The sequence below is a fragment of the Idiotropiscis lumnitzeri genome, chromosome 9 (assembly GCF_059441095.1).
Source record: "Idiotropiscis lumnitzeri isolate Australia: NSW breed Sydney's pygmy pipehorse chromosome 9, RoL_Ilum_1.0, whole genome shotgun sequence".
Lineage (NCBI taxonomy): Eukaryota > Metazoa > Chordata > Actinopteri > Syngnathiformes > Syngnathidae > Idiotropiscis > Idiotropiscis lumnitzeri.
Window position 1 is genome coordinate 4816814 of NC_142399.1, and position 14011 is coordinate 4830824.

The 14011-nt window shown below is 42.4% G+C and overlaps 1 protein-coding gene across 1 annotated transcript in view; it reads left to right on the forward strand.

Moving 5' to 3' along the window:
• The window catches only part of lrmda (leucine rich melanocyte differentiation associated), a 220154-nt gene that overhangs the window by 193185 nt on the left and 12958 nt on the right, over window positions 1-14011 (forward strand). Inside the window, exon 7 of the mRNA XM_088304918.1 lies at window positions 3340-3424. Within this exon, the coding sequence (XP_088161044.1) occupies window positions 3340-3424 (85 nt within the window). The remainder of the gene's footprint in view (window positions 1-3339; window positions 3425-14011) is intronic.

The following is a 14011-nucleotide window of genomic DNA, read 5'->3' on the forward strand; positions in this document are numbered from 1 at the left end:
ATATATATATATATATATGTATATGTATATGTATATATATATATATTAATATTAACTAATTAATTATATCATATATATTATATATTATAATATATTCTTATATTTTATTATTATTTCTATTATTTTTTTATTATAATTATTATTATAGAATATATATATATAAAATATTTATTATAATTATATTATAATATATTCATATATTTTATTATTTCTATTATTTATTATATATATTTACTTACATATGTATGTGGTATATATTGGATCGTAGTTTGCTTCCATAAATGTCATTTCGACAACTTGAAAGAAAATCCTTTTCATCACCAAGCGTTGCTGCTGTCCTCGGTTATTGACTGGAGTATATTAAGTGCAGGCAACCAGCAGAGAGGGGAGGATCAGTACAAAGCGTACTGGGGTTTGGGCGGGGGGGGGGGGGACATCTGATTGATGTTCTGTGGGTGGGGTAGAATCATCCCGCTGGATAGGACGGGATGTGATGAGCAAAGCTGTTGAATGGCGTTGGCTCTTTTTGATCAGCGGGCGTGAGTTGAACGGGCGGTGTCATGTGAGGTGTGCCGGCCAGGCAGGTGGCGATCCTGAATGCAAAGTGACTCGAGTCCCTCAGAAGGGACCTCGGGGGGGGGGGGGGGGGTACAAGTTGGGGTGGGCTTGGGTGAGTCGAAATTCCCTCCCTTGCCTCCGCCAGCATGCTACCGCTGGAGTTTGTGTGTGGTACTGTTAAAAATGTGGCAACGAGGAAGATGAATTGCGGGCAAGCAGCTGGATTAAAGGCAGCGCAGAGGCCCGGGTTTGTGATCTTTCAAGCGGGACAGGAAATGAGGCAAAGAAGGGGCGCGAGTATAATCATGATACCTCTTAGGGGCATGTGTGTGCAGAAAAGTGGAAACCCCAAAGTGGAGCCCCAAAAGTGGTATCATTTGCAAATGAGACTAAAAAATAGGCCTAAAAAATCTATATTTGAGCTCGCGCCACAAGTACCAAATTTTGTGAGATTTCTTGAGCGTCTAAAGCAGGTGGTCACCAACGTGGTCACCCCAATGAGTATCCCGCGGTCCTGTTGTAAAAATAGCTTACCAAAGTGTGTATCAAATATCAAACAGGTCGCCCTTCGCATTAGTTAGGCGGCGCCCTTCACAAATATTTTTTTTTTTTTTTTTTGCGATATCACAATAGAAGGGCAACAGTGATAGTTAGAATGAGCACAGACTGACTTCTACCGCGCAAGTGCGAATAGAAATGGCATTTAGCAAAAGACATTCATGACGAGTATGAACGTGAGCACCGAATGTTGCTAACAAAAAACGGAATTTTACTTTCCATTTCTAAGCGCAGAACAAATTATTACACTTGACATTATTTCCCATGTTAACGACAGTTTTGAAATTAGAACACCATCAAAGTCAAGCAACAATCCAGAACAAACAATTCAGCATTGGAAATTCCATTATGCTTCCTGTCCAAAAATCGTCCTCCTTAGATTGGAGTGTCAGTTCTCACCGTGTACAGTATGTTCTTACTTTGCCTTTTTCTTTTTTTTTTTTTCTTTTTTTTTTTTCTTTTTATTAGGCGTTCCATAGGAGTTCAGCACTGATGCTTCTGAACAGATTTTGAGCCACAGCGGAGGCGGCGAGCTGCAGGTTCGCTGTCAAAACAGCGCTTCCTTTTTCAGCCGCTTTCTTTCCAAATCAGTCCACCAGCATGTGCGGAACACTCACTTTTTCTCCACGTTGATGTAATATGAGACACATGCCGGCCCGACCTTAATGCCTTTCAGAGATCCTATCGGAGAGCACATTATGTGATCTGTTTCAATTCAACGTGCTCTTCTCGCCCGTGATAAATATGGTTCCATTTAGCAGAGCGCGCCGTTACATTTCTCAAGGTTATGCATGGCCATGTAGAGGAACAACAATAAAAAAAAAAAATAACAAAAATGCACCGCCAAAAGCATCGCTAATATGTATTTGTCAGTTGAGTCTCTTGCTATGATTAAAGGCCCGGTGGATTCCTTTTTGCAGGAAAGGAAACTATTTCTGCAAAGGCATCAGATATGGCCGTGTCATGATGAAGTACCTCCTCCACTAGTTAAAAGGCTAAGGGAAGGAAGGAGGATGTTTTGGACCTTGAAAGTGCTCCAAAGAACAAAAAAAACACAACAAACTCTTGACCTGCTTTGGGGACATTACGTACTCAAAAGATTCCGTTTTCTGTTTTCTGTTGTTTTTCCTCAAAGTAGCATTTGCCTCACTTTCCTGACTTTGCCAAGTGTGAAGCGGGCTTGTAAAGTCAGAAATACGTGCAGCTGTTATGTTGATTTGTGCGCGTTATGATAGTTCAACTGAATATTCAATACTAGGGTGTGAAAATATATTTAGGAAGATTTAGTCCATTCAAACTTTGTTAGTCTGTGGGAATTCCAAAGGAGAACACAAATTTTGGCTCGCAAATTTTGAAAAATCTGTATTCTAGTTGTCCAATTTCTCCATTAACTATGCAGGCAATGTTTTCAGTAACTTTTCAGTAATTATTCATACAAAAATAAAAAGTAAATCACTGTAAAATAAAACTAAAATTACCGTATTTTCCAGACTATAAGGTGCACCTGTATATAAGCCGCAGCAACACTTTTTGAAAAAAATACAATAAAAAAAAATAATATATATATACAAACTCAAGAGAAAAAAAAAAAGATTTAGCCTATTTTCTGAACTATAGAGCGCCCCTACTGGTGAAAGAAAAATCCACAGCAAATCTGCACTGTTGTATTAGCCGCACGGGTCAAAATCGAGGAAAAAAGTAGCGGCTTATAGTCCGTGTTAGAAGTGTTTTCAATAACAATTATTCATACAAAATTTTTTAAAAAGTCAACCACTGTGCAATAAAAGTACAAAAAAAAATTACTCGCCATTTAATGGTGCTTGATAGTCACAAGTTATCAGATTTATTTTTCGGTATGGCTATCAAAAAAGAAAAAGCAAAGCACACTTGTGGAGTTGATTCTTTAAATGCTCCCTGCGCTGGTCCCATCAGGTTTGCCGATGTCTCACGTGAACTTTGCCTCTATGACGCTTTAACGCCACGTTTTGTTTGACTTTTGCGGCGTATTTTTGAAGCATGATCAAAATATGTGTCTGTTCGACATTACGATGAAAAAAAACAAAAAAAAAAAACAACTTTTAGCATCTGAGCAGAAGAAGTCCTTCTTGAAGTTTTGTTATGACGGTGGACGAGGACTGGCTTTCCCAACTATTTGACATCATGTCAAAATGTGTCACGGCTATTTCCATTAACGTCCGCTATTGCGTGTCTCCGCTCTCGCAGCTGCCGAACGAAGCCGGATTTGAGAACCGCCCTCTGCCCTACACTCCTCTACCCCGAGGATCCAGAGATGCTTCAAACCACAAAGGTAAGGGCAAAATCAAGACCTTTTCGACGTCATAACCTTTTCAAGGCCGCCGGTTTTATACACAGAGATGCAATTAATAGCAACGGGATGAAATATGCATTCCGTCAAAATCCAGGCCCGTGGATTATGTAAATAGAAGTCGTGACCCCAACAAAAGCAGAGAGTGGGAATCTATTGAACTCATTCTATCTTTAGTTTTATTGATCTCGTCTCATAAATCGGATATGTTGATAGTGGGAATAAATCGGATTAATCCTCATTAAATCCGGTCCGATTGTACGTGTGGGAGCGAACAAGGATCCTTGATCTGTTCGTACAAGACATTGATTAGTCCTCAAATTGACCCAAAGTAGTTAGCCGTAGAAACACTTTCAATATTCTGCCTAACTAAAGAATATCTTGAACTGTTTTAAATTTTAAATCAAATATATAAAATATGGCACTACTTCAGTGCTACTTTGTCCACAAACGGCGGATGCGGTGTGATTAAAATGTGACTTTAAACAAAAATGAATTATTTTGGCACACAATCGATCAATTTTGCCGACACACCACTTGATACAAAGAAGCACAGCGTGTCTGCAATGCACACAAACCATTTTTAGTGCCAAGGACAGATCAGTGTCATCTGAGCCTGACTGGCATAGCCGCTCTCATCAGAGGCACGGAACAAGTCCTGTGCTTTGTCCAAGTCCGACCTGGCCAAGGAGTCCATTTAAAGGTGAAGACAACTGACAGATGCAATATTTTTCCATTCCGCCTCAGAGCTGAGTGCTGCTGACAGTCTCCATTTGTTTATTTATTTATTTTGCATTGCACCACTGCAAACTTTGATAACACAGTCCTCATCTTTGCCCTCCGAGTCATCTTTGCCTGGCTGCCTCCGAGCGCCTACTGTTCTTTGTTCGTTATTTGTTTGACTTAAACATTTATCTGATGTTCAACCCAAACAAGTGAGTAATTTAGGATATAAACAATTTGGATGAGACCAGATCCTGACGACTGTGTGATTTTCAATGCGTCACAGTTTTTGTACTTGTAATATAAACAATGTGGGGACTTCAAATACGGTCACTTTTTTACACCTTGAGAAGCAGACCCACTTTTTTTTTTTTTTTTATTTAATATAGTGCGAGGTTGCATTGTCTTGTAGCGCTTCACTATGTGCACCCACCCTCCACGCTGTCACCTGTGTCAGGATGTGCCAGAGGTAATTTCAGCTGCAAGTTGCTCCCAGAGGATGGCAGCACTGGCAGGACACCGCCCCTGGGACAAAAAGGAATTGGGGAAAGAAAAGAAAAAAAAAAGCAAGGACACAAGTCCAGAAAAAGCTCCCGTCTTTGCCGGCTTGAGGAGTCAAACTGGAGGAGACAAGGCAGCGAGGAGACGTAAAAGCAGGATTAAAAAGAAGATATGGAAGTGTTTCATCGAGTGAGTCTGACACCGAACAAGAGGAAAAGATTAAGGGCAGATGAAAAGACGAGGGGAGCGGTCGGGATAGGACTTAAAAATCAGATGGAAGTAGACAAAAGACGACGCCGAGGAGGTTGGTGGGGTGGGGGGATCCGAGGTGTCTGCTTGAAGGCATGACACAGAGCGAAGTGGACGATGTGGTCTGGCAGAGGGGCCCGAGGATCCTCCACAACTGTCACCTTGACTCTGACTCGCAGGACTGCTCGCCATTGTCAAGTCCACTCTCAATCTAACAGTCCATAAGTGAGTCCCAGCCTGCGCGTCTTCATATATAAACTGGTTCGCCTGATGCTACGTGTCGTCGACTTGGATTTAAACGGTGGAATTTCCATTTTTTCGGATAAGTGCGCATTTGTGGTGTATTTTACATGGATAGGGGTGGCCAACCTGATGAGCGTTAAGATGATTAAAACACATGAAAAAAAGCCGGATGCTCACACTGATTCCCACACTAGCAGCTAACAGCTAGCTGCAACTTTCCGCTAACTGGCTAACAACTATTTATTACTATTACTATTACAATTATTATTACTATACTATTACAACTATTTAATATTTAATTTATTTTATATATATAATTAAATAATTGTTGTATTGCACTGGAGCGGGGAGCTCTCTAATCTCGTTGCACACTGAGTACAATGACAATAAAGGGCATTCTGATTCTGATTCTGAACTACAACAAATTGGTCTAAGGTTTGTCAGCAGGAGTGTCACTGCTTTCGCTTTGCATTCATTGCTCTTAAATGAAGTTGTTGCCGCTTGTTTTATATCGTATTCACACAGTTGCCAAAGTTTTGTGGATTAGCTGCTACCAGCATGTCCGATCTGCCTGTGTAGCTGTCGTCACTTTAGCCGATATCGGATTAATATCCGTTTTTTTAATCCGCATTTGATTGCGATTTACGTTTATCGCCTGCCAAAAATGCAATCACGGGACTCCACGGGAGCAACAAATGGAAAATCTTAAGCCCTGTAGTGTAAATCCAACCTTAGCATTTCCATGTGTTCCGTGCAAAACAATATCGCCGCTCTCTTATTGTTAGTCAGCTTGTCACCTTCTATGGATGACTCACAAGTTTATTTCCCAGATCTAATTATAGCCGAACAAGTGAAACAGACCTTTCAGACTTGATTGATACATCCATGTGCGCCAAGGATATTTTAATAAAATGCCTTTCATTTCCTCTGTATATGTAAATAAATGTGGCCGGCAGTAGGAGTAGCTGCTTTCATACAGGTATCAGATTAAATTTGAGTAGGCCATTCCTCAACGGTGACAACAGTAAATGAAAGGGGTATCTTTGTACAAACGGAGTAAACAGACAAGGAAGAATGCCTCGAATGTGCCTTACAGTATGAGCCCTGGGCCCCTTTAATCTTGTCGTTCTGGGCCAGCTTCCAGCTACTTTGTATGGATCTATCTTAAATAGTGCACAACTGTTATTAAAATCCCAGGAGGAAAGCAGCCTTCAAAGCTTTAAAAAAAAAAAAAAACAACAACAACTTCCTGACGACACCCATGAGGCACATCACATTTGTTTGCCACATTCATTTCATGTCGGGGGTGATCCGTGCCGTAATTCCCTCACCAACCCTCCTGCAACCCCGCAAAATGGGAGCAATGGGAACGGCTCCAAACTGGAAAGTAAACTGTTTTATAGTTGCAGCACAACAAATAAACAAACATCTGGAAGCATTCAGAGCAGCCCATTAGAAGGGCTCTGGGCCTTGCCAAAAAGGTCTAAATGATGAGGAATGGCCTGTCGAGAGGCTGGTGGAGGCCGGGGAGAGGCCAGATGACGGAGCTGTGGGTGCTAAGCGCTGCCTTTTAAAGCTCAGCTGGGCTCACACTGATCTACACCTGCTGCTTACGCCGCCTCCACCGCCAGACATCTGGATGGGATACATGACTAATGGATGACTAAACTGCCAGTGTTGAAACTTGTCGTTCTGAAGGGAAAGGTTGTTGCTTTGACTGATGACTTCATGTTTCTCTGCGCAAATGCACTTAGCCGAACGCCAAGCAACTTTGACGGCGTCGGAGTTAAATTTATTGAAACCGATACATCGTTTGCCCGTATTGATGTATTGCTCTCGATTTAATGGCCACTGTGAATAATCAGTGTGGGTTGCGTCATCGTTTTTTTAGTATTTTATTTGAATATACAGTGTACTCTTGACAACAAATCATTTTTATTTTAGCGGTCTTGTCTTATCGTCAGTCTTTTATATGAACAAAAGGACAAGACTCTGAATTAATCCAAAAAGTGGTTTGGCTAAACTCTGTACTTTTAAGTCTGAAGTCTTCAACGTTTTTGAACAATTGGGAATAGTTCAGGAAAACCTTTTTTTTTTTGTATTGCACAAAACAAATCTCACATGTAATATGTGGAAGAATTTGCGAGCCCTGACCTCAACCCCGTTAAACAACTTTTGAATGAACTCAACCAGAGCTTAGCCTTCACTTTCAGTAAGTGTCCCAATATTTTTGTCTCAAAAGTGAATTTCATGCATTTTATTTGGTGCATTGCCGAAAAAAGCATGCTGGGGCAACAGTAAAAAAGTATTTATGCAGATGTTGATTTTATATACCCGCCTATATTATAGATGCAGATGTATGTTTTTCCTCATCGCTCATACGCGGATGGCTCAGTCACTCAACTGCCTCCATTCAACGATGATGCGGCGTATCGCCTTCGGCATATCGCAGCTCATCGCAATGATGATGAAAGCAGGCTGCCTTTCCTTTATCTTTGCAAGATGATATTGTTTCCCCCACGAGTCCATTGGCTCGCCATCATGACTGGCCGTTCAAGCCGAGCCTATGGAGATGGATGACTGGAAAGTTGGACGAGGTGGGACTGGGAAGGGATAGGGGGCAAGAGGAGCTAGGCCAGCAATCCTTCACTGCGCTGTCCGCATCCAGAGGAATGAGCGTTGACTTGTGGAGGCAGGCCTTGTCCTTATTTGTCACCGTGGATGGAAGGCAGTGCTGCGTCTTCTTTCTTTGCATGCGTTAAAACGCAAGTATAACCACCTCGGTTTGCGTGACTGCTTTAACTGCTGAACTCTTCTTGATGTGGCCGCCTTCCATCACGTGTCGTTGGCGCTCCATTACTAGATGGCACTCCTCGCGTAGTTTTTGAATAATTCTGTTTGTGTGCACTTTGAGGACGTGTCTGTCTTTTTCTTTTTTTTTACCTTGCTGTTTGATGTCACTGAGGGAAGCTTTCAAGGCTTTTTTTTTGGTCACAGTCTAACGACACGCACATCCAACCACTTGTGTTTATTAATGCCGCCATCGAACTTATGTACATTGAATAAAAAAAGATCAGGAACTTGATTGGTCAGCTGAGAATTTAATTATCAGCCAATCCTCCATCAAGCGTCTCCAGTTGGTCCAAAATACTGCAGAAAAGCCACGCTGCTGTGGGATGTCTGTAACAAGCTGCAACGTGGTTGATCAGGCTAGCGTGACCTGAGAAACAGTTAGCTAACTTGTGACAACTCCGAGTGGAACACCAGCCGGCAACAATATGTGACGAACATGACGAGGAATTGCCAGACGCTTATGAGATGTCAGATACAAGCAGGGAAGTGGCTGTTTGCGGTTGAGTGACCAACACAACCGCTATGGTTGACTGAGGAGTAGAATGCTATCTCACGGCAGTGTGGAGCCAACGGAAGGAGGATGAAGTGCCGGACTGTTGTGGAATGTCAGAGACAGGCCGGAAAGTGGCTCCAGTGTCTGACAACAATCGACGCGGCTGCCTCGCGACGTCTCCCGTATCCTTATAAAGCATTCTGAACAATGAGCTTGAAGCTCAAGCGTCATATGTTTTCCTCTCTCTTCCACCAGCTGTGAAATATGATGATTACCAACTTTGAAGCGTTTTCTCAGCAGCAGGCAAATACGCCTCGTAAATCTTTATCGTCCGTGACCGTTGCAGACAAACCTTCGCTATTTACGACGATACAAAGTCGAGCTGACTCACCCGGCGCTCAAGCGCAAACAGATGTGCGTTTGAAGTAACGTGCTGGCCTCCGCTCCAAATGTGTCAGCGTGATCGACAAGGACATGAGCTCTCATGAGCGCTGGGGAAAAGCTTTGGACTTTGGTCTACTTCCCAGATGCATTGGTCATTCTCAGAAGAGAAGTCGAACATAAATCAGCTCAAGTGGGAAGGTCTTATTTCTAGAAGCAGCTTTGAAATTCCAGTATTTCCAAAGCGGACAGGCTATTTTTCATTTTCCGGAATGATTTGTTGTCGGGGAAAACTGAGACACGCTCTGCGCTTTCCAAGCGAGCTTCGTGGTTTCCAATGGTGGGAGTCCATCATGGTAATTTACAATGGGGCTTAGCTGCCAGATGCTCTTGGATATTTTTGCTTCCAGCAGGATGGATGTTGGGTCCAGCAGGTTTCTTGTGTGTCGTTAGCCCAAAACAAATGGCTCGGCGAGCAGGCGGAGTCTGTCTGCGTGCGGTGGCTCTCGACCGTTCATTCTGATGAATAGCTGCTAATATGCTGGCAGACGTTGGACAACTTGTCATGCTAAAAAGGACCGACTGCTCCGAGTCGCACTCGTAATTATTGTCTATTACTGAGGGTGTTTACTCGGATTTCAAATGCCTAATGTTTCACATTGGATGATGATAATAAACAGGAATTGTAATACAGAATGCTTTTGAAACACGTCTCGGTGGTTCATATCGTATCGTACGTCTTAATCAGTGTCTGATGTATTATTTTCAGGTCTGTACGTTATACGTCCGTAGTAACTGATCACTCACTGTAATCAGTCAAAACACGCACACACTCACACACATGCCAGAATGTCCGTGTGGTTAATGGCGCCAACAAATTACTTTCCAATTCAGTGCGGGCCGACAACACATTGTGCATGGCTTAACAGACGTACTTCATCATTTAACGTTTCAATCACGCATGATCAGAATCGTGCGATCCACGCCAAGGAATCAGTGACATGCAGTGATTGTAGAGGCCAACGTAAAATGTCCTCTTAGGAACGAGACTCCAAATGATAATGATGTAATGGACCATTCTTCATTTCCTTCTTTACATTTTTCAGGACTTCAAATTATCTCTGAGGTTTTCGTGCAATCTGAGGCCCAGTTTTCCAGAAATTGTGGTTACGTTCCAAATCTTTTGACGTTCTACTCTATTGCATTTTCTGAGCTCAGAGGATAAGCATTATAGAAAAAGGATGGATTGACCAACTTGAAAGCCGCAAATGTGTTGGGCCTACTATTAAGACCTAAAAGTATTTTGTGGCGTTACCCAGCCACATTTGTTACAAGTAGCTGAAAACAATTCAACAATTGTTTCCTGTCTCCTGACCTCTCAATTGGTCTTGAGTTTCACTTTTTAAAATTTTTTTTGTACTCATAGCCAATTTCTACAACCAGTTTTCTCACTCGATATATTATTGTTGATATCCACTATAAGGCGCACCCGAAAATAAGCCGCAGCAGCTCTTCTTTGGGAAAAAAAAACTCATAAAAAAATGATATACAAGCCGCACCAGGCTATAATCTGCAGTTTTCTATGTTGAAAAAAAAAGTTTTTTTACTGCATGTACGGAACGATTTTGTACTGTGAATGCACATAAAGGTCCGTAAACCGATTGTTCAAACAGTGCCTTTTAACACGGCAACCACTTTGCTAATTAGAACAGAACAGACCCAAGAGAAAAAAAAATATTAGTATATAATATAATATAATATAATATTAAGTATTAAGTAAATATAAGTATTTTCTGAACTATAAAGCACCCCCTACTGGTGAAAGGAAAATCCACAGAAAAGCTGCACCGTTGTATTAGCCGCATGGTTCAAAATCGAGGGGAAAAGGTTGCGGCTTATAGTCCGGAAAATCCGGTAATTCGGTTGCAGATTCGCTAACGTTTTGTTTGTCGTCAAATTTTAAAGACCAGATCGTAAATACCGGTTGTCTATCCTTGTCCGTTGTCCACACACATGCACAAACATACAATCCCAGGTGTCCTCTGTGCTCCAAAGCTACTGTGGCGGAAAGAGCCGGACTCATCTGTCAATTACGGTAAGCTCCATCGGGCCATTGTCTAAACTGTTTTCTCACTCGCCTGCTGACTCCACTGATTTATTGTCAGCTGCCTTGACATCAATATACAATAGGGAGACACTAAGCTGTGACGTGTGAGCACAAACTGTTGTCAGACTATCAGCACAGCACACATTATGTGCCATTTGGATTATTCATTGCAGCGGGCGGCGTGAAAGCCTTGTTTGGATTCACTTCTTGTAAAGAAGACGGACATTATTGCACATGCTGGGATTTACTTGCAATTCAAGCGCGTGACAAAGCGGAATCAAACAGAAGCACGTTGCCTTATTTTCTGGGTCAACTTGTACCGGCTGGACTTAGAGGCCGGTTATGTTGAACTAACGCATTTCGGTGGTGAAAATTAGAAAGGGTAGGCACAGCAGCGGGATCTCCAAGGGTCTTTTAAGGTTTGGAGAAGCGAGAGGTCACGGAAAATACGAGTGAGCCCAAAACAACCTTTTCGACTGTCACTTGGATTCCACTGATTAAGCCACTTGAAACAGACGGAGCAGGTTCCTCTGTCACGATAATACGGGCCGACAAGTTATTTCACCATCAGCATTTGATTTGTGAATGCTTTCTGGCATGCTGTGTCACTGCAGTGCGAGACGAACGGATTGACTGAGTCATTTTGGGTCCGAAACACATATGTATCCCAGATTGTTGTGATATAAAAAGCTTCCCTTGTCCTCCCGCAGGACATTTCTGCATGTAGACATCATCCCTTTTCGTTTGCTAGCCATCAAACGCGATCATGTCTGATGGAAAAGAGACATTGCATGTAGTTTGTCATATTTGTTAAGCAAATTTTGCCTCCAAAAAATATTTTTAAAAAAATGCAATCAATATTTCAGAATGATTGAAAGCAAATTGTTATCATACTCAAGCATATTTGCCTGCAGAGCCTCACAAGAAAGCTAAAATATGTGGCAGTTTGACACCATTAGCGAGTGTTAACACACAACCTTTGGCAGCGCCCGACGACCACGCAACACCATCTCGGGCATTTTCTGCGAGTTAAGGATGGAGGCAGTTGCAAAACAAAGGCGAGGGAAGAGGGCATCCGATTGGACCAAGTGTGCAGCTCACATGTCGAGCTGAGCTCTTCGTTATTTGCACACTGTGACCCTGAGATGCAATGTCTTTGGGCGAGCCGATTCGATGTTTCACGCCCTTTGACCCAGTATGATTCTGGCTAAACTATATATATATTCTTTTGTCCCGAGCCTTCTAGTCTCAGTGAGAAAATATATGTTGCATTATCGCCCATGCTTTGCTTTATGTAGCAGGCGGTAGATTGTAAAAGCGCAGCTTGGAAGGATGATATTAAGATAACCTTGGGAGGTAAGTGATAACAACCATCTGTCCTTCAAGCTTTAACATTTTACACTGGAACCTCCAGAATGGACGGCAATCCACAATGACGCCGGTTCGAATTTCACAACAATTTTTCCAGAGGAAATAATGTCTTGTAACCTCAAAATATCAGAGACCATCATAAACTAAATACCCAACCAAGCTTATTTCGCTGCCGGTTGAGTAGAAGCACCTGTGGCTAAAGCCAAACTGTGGTAGGGTTTTTACTTTCTGGACTTGGATTTCACACCTCTGTAAATGTTAACTATAAATGTCAAGTGCTAAGTAACTATTTGATATTCCTAACGTCGTATAATTCTAAAGAGAGGTTATCAACTGCATAGAAATCTACCCTCATTGAGGAAGAGAGACAACAAAAATCAAGTGTTCACAAAATGCGTTTGCTGAGCGATACTGACACCTAGTGGTGTTTTATAGGCAATGATAAGCTTTTTTTGTATCAATTGTATTTTGAGCTTGGACTTTGCAGTTTTTTTGTCCTCATTGGATGTCATAGGCAGAATCACGGTTGTTAGTGCTTCAGTGACGACTAACACGACCATATTGAGTGACTTCTGGTTGAGGAGTGGACCGACATCCCACAGCTGTGTGTGACCACAATGTGGACGACGTCATGTGATGTCTCAAAAATGCCAGAAATTGACTGCTCATGCTATTGTGTGCAACACAACCACGTTGGCTGATTTAAGATCACTACTGGTTACGGAGGGGACTGACATCCCACAGCAGTGTGTGACCATCATAAGGGTGACGTTATGTGATGTCTCAAAAAGGCCAGAAATTGACTGCTCATGCTATTGTGTGCAGCACGACCAAGTTGGTTGATTTCAAACGGAGTGGACCGACATCCCACAGCAGTGTGTGACCACCTTGTGGAGGAGGTGTCAGGTTATTGCAGAATACCAAAGACATACCGCAAAGAAGCTATTAATGCTAATGTGACCAACTCAAAATAGTCATTAGCCTTCATGCTCGCAGCTAATGTATATGCTCGCATCCGCTTGGTGAAATTAGTTTGGATATAAAGTCTGAAGTCCCACATGTTTTACCATAATAACTGTTCGATGATGATGCGCAAACTCCACTTTGGAGGGATCCCCACCAAATAGGTTGAAATAGCACTTGGGAAGTTCCACCGTATTGGCAGCTTCTTCAGACAAAGCACCCGCGGCCAACTTGTATGGCGATATCCTCGAAGCCACTAGCCTATGACAAGGTACTCGTGACAAACGGCCGATCTTAATGCTGTGATGTGCAGTCGATAATATTTGGCTTCATTAATTCCCGTGCCCTGAGAAGACATCCTGGCCCTATTAGTCCAGAAATCTCATCCCCGTCTTGGCCATACCTCAGCTGTGACTCAAGCGAGCAGCCAAGCGGATAATACGCTCTGAGCTCTGAAACATGTACCATTATAATTAGCTTTGTCAGGTCTGAGCCCCCACAACCCTCATGCAGATAATATGATAATATGTCTTCATAACCAGCTGACCTTACATGCTCAATATTTCTCCCCTTATGAAGATTACATGTCAATAAAGTAATTGAGTCCCAGAGTGTGCAGCGAGTGAAGATTTAGGTTATTGGACTTTTCAGGGGCAGTGATGTACGAGCGTTATTATTCCGCCTG